The sequence below is a fragment of the Tachysurus fulvidraco genome, chromosome 14, assembly GCF_022655615.1.
Source record: "Tachysurus fulvidraco isolate hzauxx_2018 chromosome 14, HZAU_PFXX_2.0, whole genome shotgun sequence".
Taxonomy (NCBI): Eukaryota; Metazoa; Chordata; class Actinopteri; order Siluriformes; family Bagridae; genus Tachysurus; species Tachysurus fulvidraco.
In genome coordinates, this window is record NC_062531.1 from 2,687,202 (window position 1) to 2,701,314 (window position 14,113).

General features: G+C 46.8%; 1 protein-coding gene across 13 annotated transcripts in view; it reads right to left on the bottom strand.

Moving 5' to 3' along the window:
• mllt1a (MLLT1 super elongation complex subunit a) overlaps window positions 1-13,607 on the bottom strand; it is a 33,080-nt gene extending 19,473 nt beyond the window's left edge. For 10 of the 13 annotated variants that reach the window (XR_007137794.1, XR_007137798.1, XR_007137796.1 and 7 more), the window contains exons 1-4: window positions 13,441-13,606; window positions 4,361-4,541; window positions 3,428-3,510; window positions 1,850-1,993 (exon numbers count right to left, since the gene is read on the bottom strand). Coding sequence is in view for 8 of the 13 variants with exons in the window: in XM_047800403.1 (XP_047656359.1) it covers window positions 1,850-1,993; window positions 3,428-3,510; window positions 4,361-4,541; window positions 13,441-13,452 (420 nt within the window). In the remaining 5 variants the exon portion in view is untranslated. Of the gene's footprint in view, window positions 1-1,849; window positions 1,994-3,427; window positions 3,511-4,360; window positions 4,542-13,440 lie in introns of all 13 variants that reach the window. The other 3 variants (XM_047800400.1, XM_047800397.1, XM_047800404.1) reach the window with 2 other exon arrangements.
• Window positions 13,608-14,113: the final 506 nt, after the last annotated feature.

Consider the following 14,113-nt stretch of genomic DNA (forward strand, 5'->3'; position numbering starts at 1 on the left):
GAACCTTTAGTGTGCTACAAACCTTAAACTGTGTCCTGATACTGACACCGTGAGTATCGTCCTACAACCCCAATATTTTTTTATTATTATTATTATTATTAAAGCTATTAAACTTTATCAAAATCTCGTCTCATTGTTTATCTCTTTCGTATCTTAATGTATAAACACATCGAGTCAAAAAAAAAATCAATTAATTAATAAACGAGTCAGTAAGCCAGTCAGTAAGTCAATAAGTGAGTCAGTAAGTCAGTCAGTAAGTCAACGAGTCAGTGAGTGAGTCAATAAGGAAGGCAGTGAGTGAATGAGTCAATAAGCAAACAAGTCAGTCAGTAAGGAAATAAGCAAATAGTAGGTCAGTTGGTAAAAAAGTCAATAAGTAAGCCGAGTCAGCCAGTAATCCAATAAACGAGTCAGTAAGTCAGTCAGTAGGCCATTTAATAAGTCATTCATCTGCATTCAAGGCAAAAATGACCCGCTAACATCTACTGGAAAGTTAGCTGGCCGGCTCGATGCTGCGGTCTGCTGTCGCCGTTGTTCTGGGATTTCAGAGTAAACAAAACGTCCCTGAGGCGAGACGTCATTATTACAACTCGTAAAAGTACGTCTAGATCAGGGGTCGGCGACACGCGGCTCCGGAGCCGCAAGTGGCTCTTTCATCCCTCTGCCGCGGCTCCCTGTAGATTTGGAATATAAATATTTAAATGTGAATTTATTTTATTTTAATTAATTAGTTTAAAAAAATTCTAAATTCTAAGATCATGATGCTCTTGTAACATTAAAATATACCGTGTTTAATTTTTCTGTCGCTCAAAATATGCGTCATAACTGCCGACTCGCGAAACCCCCCCACACAGAAGCAGACGCATTTTTTGGTTTGCTGCAGCCGGGAAGTTTTTGATGTCATGCAGGGCTGTCAAAGTGTCACGCATAGAGAGTGACAGTCACACATGTCGGTCTTTTCTCACGCTCTCCCACCACACATCGTATTTCTCACACAGAAAAACTTTTGGACTAGTTATCATATATTTAATAAGCCGCAGCGTCTAAAATGCATCTGTCCGCACCGCTGTGTCTATGGAAACGGGCAGGAATCAAGCGTGTCTCAGTTCTTAGTCGAGCCTGACACTTATCAGCCAATCAAAAAAAGAGGCTACACAACAGCCAATCAGAAAATAGCACTATCTGGGAAAGATTTAACGCAACAACCAATGAAAAATATTGGGGTTGCGGGTGTGTGTGTGTGTGTGTGTGTGTGTGTGTGTGTGTGTTGGAGATGTCGCGAGCTTGCCTGTCTTCAAAACTTGAGAGCCCTGGTCATGAATACGAAGAGGACTCGATTGGACATCGAACATTTTATTTGAAAGTAACCTTCAACCCGGCGACTTTTTTCTTAAGGTTAGTTCAAACTGTTAAAAATATTTTTGTTTGCCTGCAGAAATAAAATTTTGTTTAGCAGTTCATCATAAATGCAACACACTACACTTTTTTCTCTACTTTCCATAAAGGTAAAAAAACGATATATATGCAGCGTTCTCTTCATTTTAGATGTCAAAAGGGTTTTGTGGCTCCCTGTGTTTTTTTTTTTCTGTGGTAAACGGGTCCAAATGGCTCCGAGTGTTTAAGGTTGCCGACCCCTGGTCTGGATGAAACCATGAACAACGTATTCATCAGTGATCGATCAAGTAGGTCAGGGATTAATTCAGTCAGTAGGTCAATAATATGTCAGTAAGCATATTATTATTATTATTATTATTATTATTATTATTATTATCATTATCATCATTATTATTGTTATATTAGTCTTTAAAACCAGACGCAGTGATGATAGAGTTTTCAGTCCTTCACTCACTCCTCCAGCTCTGACCAGTTTCTTGCGGAAGTCTCGGGTCGGGTTGTTGAAGGTGAGTTTCTCACAGCGCAAGTGATTGACAGGCGGGTTCCCCTCCAGGTTCAGGAACAGGTCGTAGTTAAAAAGAACCTTCTTTGGCTCCTCCTGCAGCAAGAAATATTCGGGGTTACAACACGATTCAAGCAGCACTGACTCGCCGCACCCCCCCCAGCACGCTGACTGACTCGCCGCACCCCCCCCAGCACGCTGACTGACTCGCCGCACCCCCCCAGCACGCTGACTGACTCGCCGCACCCCCCAGCACGCTGACTGACTCGCCGCACCCCCCAGCACGCTGACTGACTCGCCGCACCCCCCAGCACGCTGACTGACTCGCCGCACCCCCCCCCAGCACGCTGACTGACTCGCCGCACCCCCCCCCCAGCACGCTGACTGACTCGCCGCACCCCCCCCAGCACGCTGACTGACTCGCCGCACCCCCCCCAGCACGCTGACTGACTCGCCGCACCCCCCCAGCACGCTGACTGACTCGCCGCACCACCCCAGCACGCTGACTGACTCGCCGCACCACCCCAGCACGCTGACTGACTCGCCGCACCACCCCAGCACGCTGACTGACTCGCCGCACACAGCACGCTGACCGCACACACACTTACTCTCAAGGAGCAGAGTATAGAAGGAAGGGTGGAGAGACAGTTAGAAAGATGTTTTGGATAAATGCGAGGTGAGAGGAACGAATGGAAGTCCGAAAAGTGAGTGAGGAGGGAAATCAGGACAAAACAAAAAGGAAGGAAGCGCAGAAGAAACTTTTGGAAGGAAGAGAGGAAAAGAAGTATGGGGGGAAAAAAAACAATTAAGGGAGTTTGGGGAAAAATGTAGGAAGAATATTTAGAAGGAGGTAAGAAAAGTTTGCAAGGTCAGAAATGTAAGACAGAAAGGACGGGGTTTGGAGAGTTTTCGAGGAAGAGCGGAAAGACAGAGGAGTGACGAGAAAAGAAAGGAAGGGATGAAGTTCAGAAGCAAGCGAGGAAAGACGTTCGGAAGGAATTCCAGAAAGAAGGAAGGAGTCTGTGAGAAAGCCCGGGGGAAAAGATGACGGTGGTCTGGCTCGTCCAGAAGGAGCGCTTTTGTCCGGTGGACACAGAGACATGTGCGGGTGCAACAGGAACCTGTGCAGAGCGCTATAATAACGTTCCCTTTATGAAGCCCGCTGTAAAGTGATACGGTGCGGAAGGAAGTGCTGCAGATAAAAAAGCGCTGGAGAGACCACGTGGCCTGCAGAAGTGTGTTTCGGGCCAGTGCAGAGTTTATCATCCACTTCAATCTCGTCTCTTTACTCGAACGCAGTGTGTGTCGTCTCTGTGAGCTCTCTATACACACTGCTGGAGATAAAACACTTCAATATGTGGGCAAAAAGGAAGAACCTCTGACCCCGAAAGGAGGGGAAACTGTGTGAAACAGATGTGTGGGTGAGTGAGAAAGAGTGAGAGAAAGAGACAGAGAGAGGGGGGAGGGGAAGAAAGAGCGAGAGAGACAGAGAGAGAGAGACTGCAGTAGAACTAGGACATTCGCACTCACCTTGTTTTTAAAGTAGACCTCTATAGGCATGAGAAATCCTGCATATCCTGATTCTTCTACTTTATATGGAGGCTCCTTACACACTGCAATCAGAACACACACACACAACACACACACACACACACACAACACACACACAATCAGTCTGGTGTTCTCCATTTCATAGGTCAACACAGATCACTTTTGCCCCGGGGCTCCAAAGTCGTCTGTCCTCCCCAGAGTTTAGTTACAACCTAATCTAATACACCTGACTCGAACACTCACACACTGCTGAGGTCTAACAGAGATGCGTGTGTGTGTGTGTATGCGTGTGTGTGTTTGCACATTATATTACGAACCAAGCTTAAATGCTGAGGTATGAAAGACGTCCAGAAGTGTCTTGGGTTTGATCTTTAATTATACGGCGTGCTGAAAATGAAACGCTTCTATTACAGGAACTCCCACAGTCTATCTTGTTTGCCGATCAAACTCACGTATGATTCAGAGTCGTTTCGAAGTGATTCGGTGGTGTCCAAACACACTTGGTATCTTCAGCAGATAGACAGTGATCGCTCTGACACATCACACACAATGTAGTGTACTATTTACTCTATAATACACCTCTTATCATATTACACTATCTGTAGAATGCTAGTTCTGTCCGTTCTACACAATACGACGCCGTCAGACGCCGCCGCCCGTGCTACATAGTCCGCTACGCTATACGATACTACGCCATGCTGTTATTTTGTAGAACGACTACAACGTTTATTTACCTTCAGCAAAAGACATGAATTAAAACTAAGATCAGGAAGGCGCTGCTAACCGTGGACCTTTAGGTGTATTAGCTTGATGTGTTGCATGTAAAAGTAAGGACACGCCCCCTCCCTGTAGCTACCGGAGGCCACGCCCACTTTCGTTTCATTTGGGGACAACACACACACACACACACACCTCTCTTTGGCTTTGGGAAACTGTCATGCAGGCGGAAGATGACTTTGTCTACGAAGTGCTGGATGTCGCTGTTCTCGGGCCCTCGTACGAACACCATCCAGTCGTGCGTGAAGCCTTCGGATGTGGCTTTCTTCCGCAGCTGAGCGCGGTGGCCCAGTTCCAGCTTCACCTGTACTGTGCACTACACACACACACACACACACACACACACACACACACATATCAGGACAGTTCATATTTACACAATAAGAGTAAGGATGATTCTCTGGACATGCAGTAGGTCTCTCTGTGAACAACATGCTTAAAGCCATCAAACGTCTTCGCTGACTCGAGAGGCTCGGGAGTGTTTGGTGGCCGTTTGTGAAAGGAGCTGCGGTGGATTTCACCTGACCACAAACTCTTACGCACGTATAAACCCTGTAGCAGGCGACGTGTCGTGTTTCTGCTGCTTGGTGAACCTGTGTTTCGTTCCCATGCCGAGTTTATTTCATTCTGACCGTAATTCCTTCCAGTAGATGGATTATGTTTGCAAAAATAGATTCTTTCTGCTTCTCAACAAGCTGGGATGTGAAGACGGTGTGTGTGTGTGTGTGTGTGTGTGTGTGTGTGTATGTGTGAGGATGATAAACACTGCTTTAATTTGTCATTAATCAGAAATTAATGCTGCCACCTGAGCGGCCGCGGTGTTTGTCCACGGGAAAAGAACAAAAAAAATAAAACACACCGCCTGATTTAGATTCTGTATGTTCTGCTTTTCCTTGTAGATTTTCAACAAGAGCCAACGTGAGACTGGGAGATTTAGGAGCCAAGCTGATCGTGCTGGTTAAACCAGTGCCAGGCAGCGCGTGAGCGAGGGATCGAGGGGCAAATGTTTACAGTCTTAAAGGCGTTAAAGCAACAGGACAGACAGGACTGAGGCCAGGGAGAGGAATCGGACCAGCTTTGTGCTCTAATCCTGACTCGGACACGTTCTCAGGTCGGGTCACGTCCCCACACGACGCTCCTCCTTCTGGCTTCGAGTTTATACGATTCGTAATCCAAGTTCAGACGAGATCATGGACCATAGAGATCAGATCACGAGCAAGAAAGAAAGGCGAATGCGGGTCTATATTTACTTGGGTAAAGTTCCGAACGGTTTGATGCACAAGCCGGTTTTCTAGAAAAACATTTATTACACGGAGAGAATCAAACAAACAAACTTCGCCTGCTTCCCGTCAGTCTGGAATTAAAATATTCATTTTTATTTTAAAAAATATAACAAATCTATTGTGATGTCTGCGAAATCGTGAGAGTAGCAGAGCTATTTTTTTTTGTTTGTTTTTTTAGTGTGGAATGTTGGACACTTCGTGCATTCGCCGCTTTATTTACGTAGCAGAAGAGGGGCAGGGCTACCAGGCGCGAGAAGACCGAAGACACTCTGGGGAACGAGACAACTTACAAATGTCTATTAAATCATACAACGTGTGTGTGCGAGTTTATTTCATCAACATTTTAAATAATTCTGTATATTCGCCGTGATAAAGCTACCGTAGGGGCGTCGCCTTGCGGTCGCCTGACGCCGTTCTCCGTCGACTGGGAAACCTTGTTTACTTCCTGTTAGGACAAAAGAGTTAGTGTTCCGTTCGAGGCAATACGACCCTGCTAACATTCATACACTAAACACTAGGAGTATAAGTGTGTAGTGCGGAGTGCAAGTGTGTAGTGCTGTTATTTGGGATGCGGCTTGTGACATAATTTATCACAACATAAACCTCTGAGTCTAGAAAACAGCCGTTACACAAAATCACTCACTTTAAACAAACAAACAAACAAACAAACAAATAAATAAAAAATCCACACAAAATGTAAACAAAACTTTTCAGATTTTTTTGGATTTGCTTGTTTTGTTGGATTTCAATACCCGATTATCACAATTTTGCGCTGCAACTTAAATAAACGCCTTTCCACTGAGGAAGCTTTATTCTGTGAATGAGAACGTTTTTCTTCGCTCTCCGGTGCTCGGCCCTGAACCGTCATTTCCAGCTGGATCGCTAATCCAAACTCACTAATCCAGGAGCCCAAAGATCTGGAAGCCTTCGTAAAGAAGTAGAGGATTAATCAGGAAGAGGTGAAGCCGGACATGGCGAGCACGACGACGCATTAACGCTCTCTCTTCCGATCAGAAGTGACCGATGACGCGGTCTTCGACACGGTGACGTTTTCCTGGAAGGAGAGGTTTACGTAAGGTGTAGAGAAGCGTCTCCACTTTCTATCGGTCAGACAGACAGCTGCGAGTTTTCCCCTTAAACACACGTTTGTCTTAGTGACGTTAAGAAGAGAGGCGTGTAAAACTGTGCGGCGGTAGAGGAGAAGAGGAATAAAACATCCTGTGGTTTATTATTTACCTACAACGACATGCCCCATGTGCCCCGTGAATGTTCCACTGATAGTGGAGTTTAATCTAATCTTCTAATCTGCACTAATAGTGAGACAGAGCTTCATCCTGGAGCTGATGAGCAATGGAAAGTGTTGGGTTTGCTTTCTGAACGTCTCTTAACCCGCAGCTGTGTGACAGCAGACGAACGCAAGACTCGCCGCGCGCTGACGAGACGCTCACTCCCCTTTTTTTTTTTTTTAAAGCAAACATCAAAGCATGTTCGGTTTCCTCCGAAAACGTACAAGTGCTTTCTTGAGGCATGCTTTTCACTCACCCCCAACCGCCTTCATTCTATAACACAAAAACGTGTCTGAAGGAGAAAGAAAAACACGATCGAGTTCCTGAGCCTAAGACATGAGGCTCAAAAGGGGCAGCTAGCGTAATATAACATACAGTGAGCGAGCCAGCTAACATTGTCCTAACATCGAACATAAAAGCTATAAAGCTGTAAGGTGACCGTTATTCGGAGCAACGGATTTGTTTCGGGATATTTTGGGATGTCGTAGCTAAGTGGTTGAAGCGTTGGATGAGAAGATCGTGAGTTCAATTGCCAAAATTCAGCGTATTCAGAATCGAGCTTCTGGGTCTCTAATTGTTTCATTCGGCTCCTCTGAGACTGATTTTTCCCAAGAAGGAGCGTCTGAAACAGACGGATTTAAATCAATTCAATTTTATTCGTTTGGCACCTTTTACGATGGAAGATTTACTATTATACGAAGCTCAATATTAGACAAAGGTTCAAGATTACTATCAGACTTGTATTTAAAGGTTTGTGTTTATCCTCAACGAACAAGACGTTTACTTGTTTGTGTGAATTGTAGAGAGCTACTAAACATCACGGAGAACACAGACTATTAAAGTTACGATAAAGTGTCCTTTTGTAGCTCAACGCTCGAAACCAACAAACCGAGCTGTGTATGAATCAGTAGCAACAAAACCAGACAGCTGCTCGTCTTGTAACTCAATTTTCAACTTGTATTAATCTGGGAACGGGATTAAGATCACGGATAAGAATCGGATTATTATTGTTCACCTAAACACACTCAGGAAAGGACTAAAGATAAATAAATAAATAAATAAATTAATTAATTCACAGTATAATTATCTAAGCTAAAAGCTTCGCAGTTTCATGGCGTCTGTGCATAAAGTCGACAAAAGAAAAGATTCTACGATAATTCGAAAATTTGCAAACTTTTTTCCTGACAAAAAGTCACTGCTCGCATCGCCTCCTTTTACCTGTGTACCAAAAACAAAGAACAAAAAAACAAATAAAAGAAATGGATATTAAAAAATAATAATAAATAAATATCCATTAATTGTTCTTATATTGGAGAACAATATTTTCATAAAAACCATCTACGCTTCCTGACTTAATCAGGTTAACGTTATAAGCTGAAAAGAAACAAATAGCGCAACAGTGTTCTAAATATTAAACAGCTTCTGTTTGCGGTCGTTTATGATAAAGCTCGCAATATTCACAGTCACAGCGGACATAACATGTTTATAACAGCAGCGTGTTAAACACAGCTAAGCAGTTTTCAGCACATCGACGTCGAGAAAACTGAGGCTGTTTCTGAGATACTGTGAGGGGGCTTGAAAAGGGTTTGGGGTCGTAGTCAAAACGCACGAATTTTAATGAGACGTCGACGATAAAAAAACGTAACGAGTCGCTAGAAGTTTGAAAGTAGACGCCGATGTAACGGTTTGATGTGATCGTTTTTACAGACGTGAATAAAAAAAAACACACAAATTTATAAATTGTTTTGTGTGTGTGTGTTTTTTTTTTTTTTTTTACATTTTGTTACAGATTTTTATTTTTCCAAATTTTCCAAGCTTGTTTATAAGCAGAAAAAGGTTTTAGGCAAAACAAACAAACAAACAAATAAATAAATAAAAAAAAGAGTTCAGTAAACTAGAGAGCAAGAAAAAAAAAATCCAGAAAGATAATTTTCAGTCACATTCAATCAACAGAGTAAATAACTTGGATTTATTTATTTATTTTATGCAAAATGTACAAATGGTCCTATAATTGTGTTTAACCTGGAATTACTTCGACGTTTTAGTCATTAATATGTTTAAATGGAACTTTTTGTGAATTTGAATTGTAAAAATAAAAATACAAAATACAAAAAAAGGTAAAAATCGCAAATTTTCCATGAAAGCGGTTGAATTTGGGGTGTTTAAAGCTAACGTGTGGGAGTCGATTTGGGACGCACCCGGGAAAAACCCGGCGAGGGAAATGGCGCGAGTCCTAAATTGCACGGATATGAATGAGTACGTGCACTACATTGCGTGTTGAATAATGGCACGAGCGCCCTATCTAGTGCACTACATAGTCAATAACTAGTCGTTTGGTAGACAGCCGGGTTTAGAGGCAGGAATTTCATAGCTAACAAGAAAGCAAACTGAAATAATAATAATAATAATAATAATAATAATAAATAATTTTACCTTTAGAAAACTTTTTAATTTGTCGATATTTGCATTTGAGAAAGTTTCTAAGGCTGTATATATTTATAGCGTTTTATACACTACTATTATTTCATTGTTTATAACATTTATCCCTGGTGACTTTATTATTGTAGGAAAATTAATTTTATAAGGAACAAAATGTGGAAATTATTTAGATACAGCATTGAAACCCAAACCAATAAGAACAAGCCGGTTATTACGCACTGCTACAGTAAGTTAACTCACCAGGCTTCAGTACAGTCACAATGATGGTGAGAATAATTATTAATGTTCGGGTTTGTGCACAAAATTAAAGACTTTGGACCCTCGTACACGCCTTGTGCTCTCTACACACCTCACAGACTTATACACTCTCATTTTTGTCGTCACTGGTTTTGGAGGCCAAATGAGACGAAATGAAGTCTAAATGCTGATAAAGCTGGAATAAACAATTCATACATTGGTATACAAGCTTAGCTTAGCTGCAGTGTGTGTGTGAGTGTGTGTGAGTGAGTGAGAGAGAGAACGACAGAGACTGTGTGTGTGTGTGAGAGAGTGTATGTGTCTCTCTCACTGTGTCTGTGCATGTCTGTGTGTGTGAGTGAGTGTGTCTCTGTGAGTGAGAGAGAACGAGAGAGACTGTGTGTGTGTCTCTCTCTCTCTCTGTGTCTGTATGTCTGTGTGTGTGTCTCTGCGTGTGTTTGTGTTTATCTCCGTGTGTGTGTGTGAACATTTCACTGCTTCACTGTGTGTGTGTCTCCCTCCGTGTGTGTGTGTGTGTGTGTGGGTGGGTGGGTGCGCGCGTGCGTCTCTCCCTGTGTGTGTGTGTGGGTGGGTGGGTGCGTGCGCGCGTCTCTCCCTGTGTGTGGGTGCGTGCGCGCGTCTCTCCCAGTGTGTGGGTGTGCGCGCGCGTGCGTCTCTCCCTGTGTGTGGGTGCGTGCGCGCGCGCGCCTCTCCCAGTGTGTGGGTGCGTGCGCGCGTCTCTCCCAGTGTGTGGGTGCGTGCGCGCGTCTCTCCCAGTGTGTGGGTGCGTGCGCGCGTCTCTCCCAGTGTGTGGGTGCGTGCGCGCGTCTCTCCCAGTGTGTGGGTGCGTGCGCGCGTCTCTCCCTGTGTGTGGGTGCGTGCGCGCGTCTCTCCCTGTGTGTGGGTGCGTGCGCGCGTCTCTCCCTGTGTGTGGGTGCGTGCGCGGGTGGGTGCGTGCGCGCGTGCGTCTCTCCCTGTGTGTGGGTGCGCGCGCGCGTGCGTGTCTCCCTGTGTGTGGGTGCGCGCGCGCGCGCGTCTCTCCCTGTGTGTGGGTGTGTGCGCGCGTCTCTCCCTGTGTGTGGGTGCGTGCGCGCGTCTCTCCCTGTGTGTGGGTGCGTGCGCCTCTCCCTGTGTGTGGGTGCGTGCGCGGGCGCGCCTCTCCCTGTGTGTGGGTGCGTGCGCGCGCGCGTCTCTCCCTGTGTGTGGGTGCGTGCGCGCGCGCGTCTCTCCCTGTGTGTGGGTGCGTGCGCGCGCGCGTCTCTCCCTGTGTGTGGGTGCGTGCGCGCGCGTCTCTCCCTGTGTGTGGGTGCGTGCGCGCGCGTCTCTCCCTGTGTGTGGGTGCGCGCGCGCGTCTCTCCCTGTGTGTGGGTGCGCGCGCGCGTCTCTCCCTGTGTGTGGGTGCGCGCGCGCGTCTCTCCCTGTGTGTGGGTGCGCGCGCGCGTCTCTCCCTGTGTGTGGGTGCGCGCGCGCGTCTCTCCCTGTGTGTGGGTGCGCGCGCGCGTCTCTCCCTGTGTGTGGGTGCGCGCGCGCGTCTCTCCATGTGTGTGCGTGTCTCTCTCCCTGTGTGGGCCTCTCCGTGTGTGTCTCCCTGTACGTGTGTGTGTCTCCCTCTGTGTGTGTGTGTGTGTCTCCCTCTGTGTGTGTGTGTCTCCCTCTGTGTGTGTGTGTGTGTGTCTCCCTCTGTGTGTGTGTGTGTGTGTGTGTCTCCCTCTGTGTGTGTGTGTGTGTGTGTGTCTCCCTCTGTGTGTGTGTGTCTCCCTCTGTGTGTGTGTGTGTCTCCCTCTGTGTGTGTGTGTGTCTCCCTCTGTGTGTGTGTGTGTCTCCCTCTGTGTGTGTGTGTCTCCCTCTGTGTGTGTGTGTCTCCCTCTGTGTGTGTGTGTGTGTCTCCCTCTGTGTGTGTGTGTGTGTCTCCCTCTGTGTGTGTGTGTGTGTCTCCCTCTGTGTGTGTGTGTGTGTCTCCCTCTGTGTGTGTGTGTGCGTGTGTCTCCCTCTGTGTGTGTGTGTGCGTGTGTCTCCCTCTGTGTGTGTGTGTGCGTGTGTCTCCCTCTGTGTGTGTGCGTGCGCGTGTCTCGCTCTGTGTGTGTGCGTGCGCGTGTCTCCCTCTGTGTGTGTGCGTGCGCGTGTCTCCCTCTCTCGGTGTGTGTGTGCGCGTGTCTCCCTCTCTCGGTGTGTGTGTGTCTCCCTCTCTCGGTGTGTGTGTGTCTCCCTCTCTCGGTGTGTGTGTGTCGCCCTCTCTCTCTGTGTGTGTGTCTCCCTCTCTCTGTGTGTGTGTGTGTCTCCCTCTCTCTCTGTGTGTGTGTGTCTCCCTCTCTCTCTGTGTGTGTGTGTCTCCCTCTCTCTCTGTGTGTGTGTGTCTCCCTCTCTCTCTGTGTGTGTGTGTCTCCCTCTGTGTGTGTGTGTCTCCCTCTGTGTGTGTGTGTCTCTCTCTGTGTCCGTGTGCGTGTCTCCCTCTCTCTGTGTCCGTGTGCGTGTCTCCCTCTCTCTGTGTCCGTGTGCGTGTCTCCCTCTCTCTGTGTCCGTGTGCGTGTCTCCCTCTCTCTGTGTCCGTGTGCGTGTCTCCCTCTCTCCGTGTGCGTGTCTCCCTCTCTCCGTGTGCGTGTCTCCCTCTCTCTGTGTCCGTGTGCGTCTCCCTCTCCCTCTGTGTCCGTGTGCGTCTCCCTCTCCCTCTGTGTCCGTGTGTGTCTCCCTCTCCCTCTGTGTGTGTGTGTCTCCCTCTGTGTGTGTCTCCCTCTGTGTGTGTCTCCCTCTGTGTGTGTGTCTCCCTCTGTGTGTGTGTCTCCCTCTGTGTGTGTGTCTCCCTCTGTGTGTGTGTGTGTCTCCCTCTGTGTGTGTGTGTGTCTCCCTCTGTGTGTGTGTGTGTCTCCCTCTGTGTGTGTGTGTGTGTCTCCCTCTGTGTGTGTGTGTGTGTGTCTCCCTCTGAGTGTGTGTGTGTGTCTCCCTCTGTGTGTGTGTGTGTGTCTCCCTCTGAGTGTGTGTGTGTGTCTCCCTCTGAGTGTGTGTGTGTGTCTCCCTCTGAGTGTGTGTGTGTGTCTCCCTCTGAGTGCGTGTATGTGTCTCCCTCTGAGTGCGTGTATGTGTCTCCCTCTGTGTGTGTGTGTCTCCCTCTGTGTGTGTGTGTGTCTCCCTCTGTGTGTGTGTGTGTGTCTCCCTCTGTGTGTGTGTGTGTGTCTCCCTCTGTGTGTGTGTGTGTCTCCCTCTGTGTGTGTGTGTCTCCCTCTGTGTGTGTGTGTCTCCCTCTGTGTGTGTGTCTCCCTCTGTGTGTGTGTCTCCCTCTGTGTGTGTGTCTCCCTCTGTGTGTGTGTGTGTCTCCCTCTGTGTGTGTGTGTGTCTCCCTCTGTGTGTGTGTGTGTGTCTACCTCTCTGTGTGTGTGTCTCCCTCTGTGTGTGTGTGTGTCTCCCTCTGTGTGTGTGTGTGTGTCTCCCTCTGTGTGTGTGTGTGTCTCCCTCTGTGTGTGTGTGTGTGTGTCTCCCTCTGTGTGTGTGTGTGTGTCTCCCTCTGTGTGTGTGTGTGTCTCCCTCTGTGTGTGTGTGTGTCTCCCTCTGTGTGTGTGTGTGTCTCCCTCTGTGTGTGTGTGTGTGTCTCCCTCTGTGTGTGTGTGTCTCCCTCTGTGTGTGTGTGTGTGTCTCCCTCTGTGTGTGTGTGTCTCCCTCTGTGTGTGTGTGTCTCCCTCTGTGTGTGTGTGTGTCTCCGTCTCCCTGTGTGTGTCTCCCTGTGTGTGTGTCTCCCTCTGTGTGTGTGTGTCTCCCTCTGTGTGTGTGTGTGTCTCCGTCTCCCTGTGTGTGTCTCCCTGTGTGTGTGTCTCCGAGAGAGAGAGAGAGAGAGAGAGAGAGAGAGAGAGAGAGAGACTCCTTTTCACAGCCCAGTACATTTTTCACAGCCCAGTACATTACACCCAGCCCCGACTCATAGACTCCAACAAAACCTTTTTAAAAGTGAAGCAAACAAAAACAAACGCCAGTTCCTCATTACCTGATCCTCCATGTTTGTCGGGCCGCCTGAATGTTGTGTTTATTTACAGAAGCCGTGTTTTCTCAGGCCGTTGTTCCTCCCGAATCATTGTGTGTCAGTTTCAACCCCCCGACAAAAAAAAACTGAAAAACCGGAAGCCAGACGCGGCCATTTTCTCCCCTCCCCTTTTCTCCCCTTTCCTTCACTCCTGGCTCGCACGCGACAACAAGACAGCACAGACAACCAATCAGTAAAGAGAATCTTTGAAGTTTAACCAATCAGATGAGTCAGAGGGCGGGACTTCCTTATTCGGCGACCGGTATTTATCAGTCGGGGTTGCCAGTTTACGGCTCGATCTCAAATGCCTTAATAATCCCTTCATATGGACACTTTATAAGCCTCTAAATAATGTTTTATACTCACTGTTTAGGGCCAGAACTAGCCGACTAGAATGTATTCGAGATTTAGCCTTTACTAATCCTGCGTATGCGAGTCATTTAACGTCATTGTAATTGTAAGATGATAAACAGGAACAGATTTATATTATATTATATTATATTATATTATATTATATTATATTATATTATATTATATTATATTATATTATGTTATATCATATTATATTATATTATATTATATTATATTATATTATATTATATTATATTATATTACATTACATTACATTATATTATAT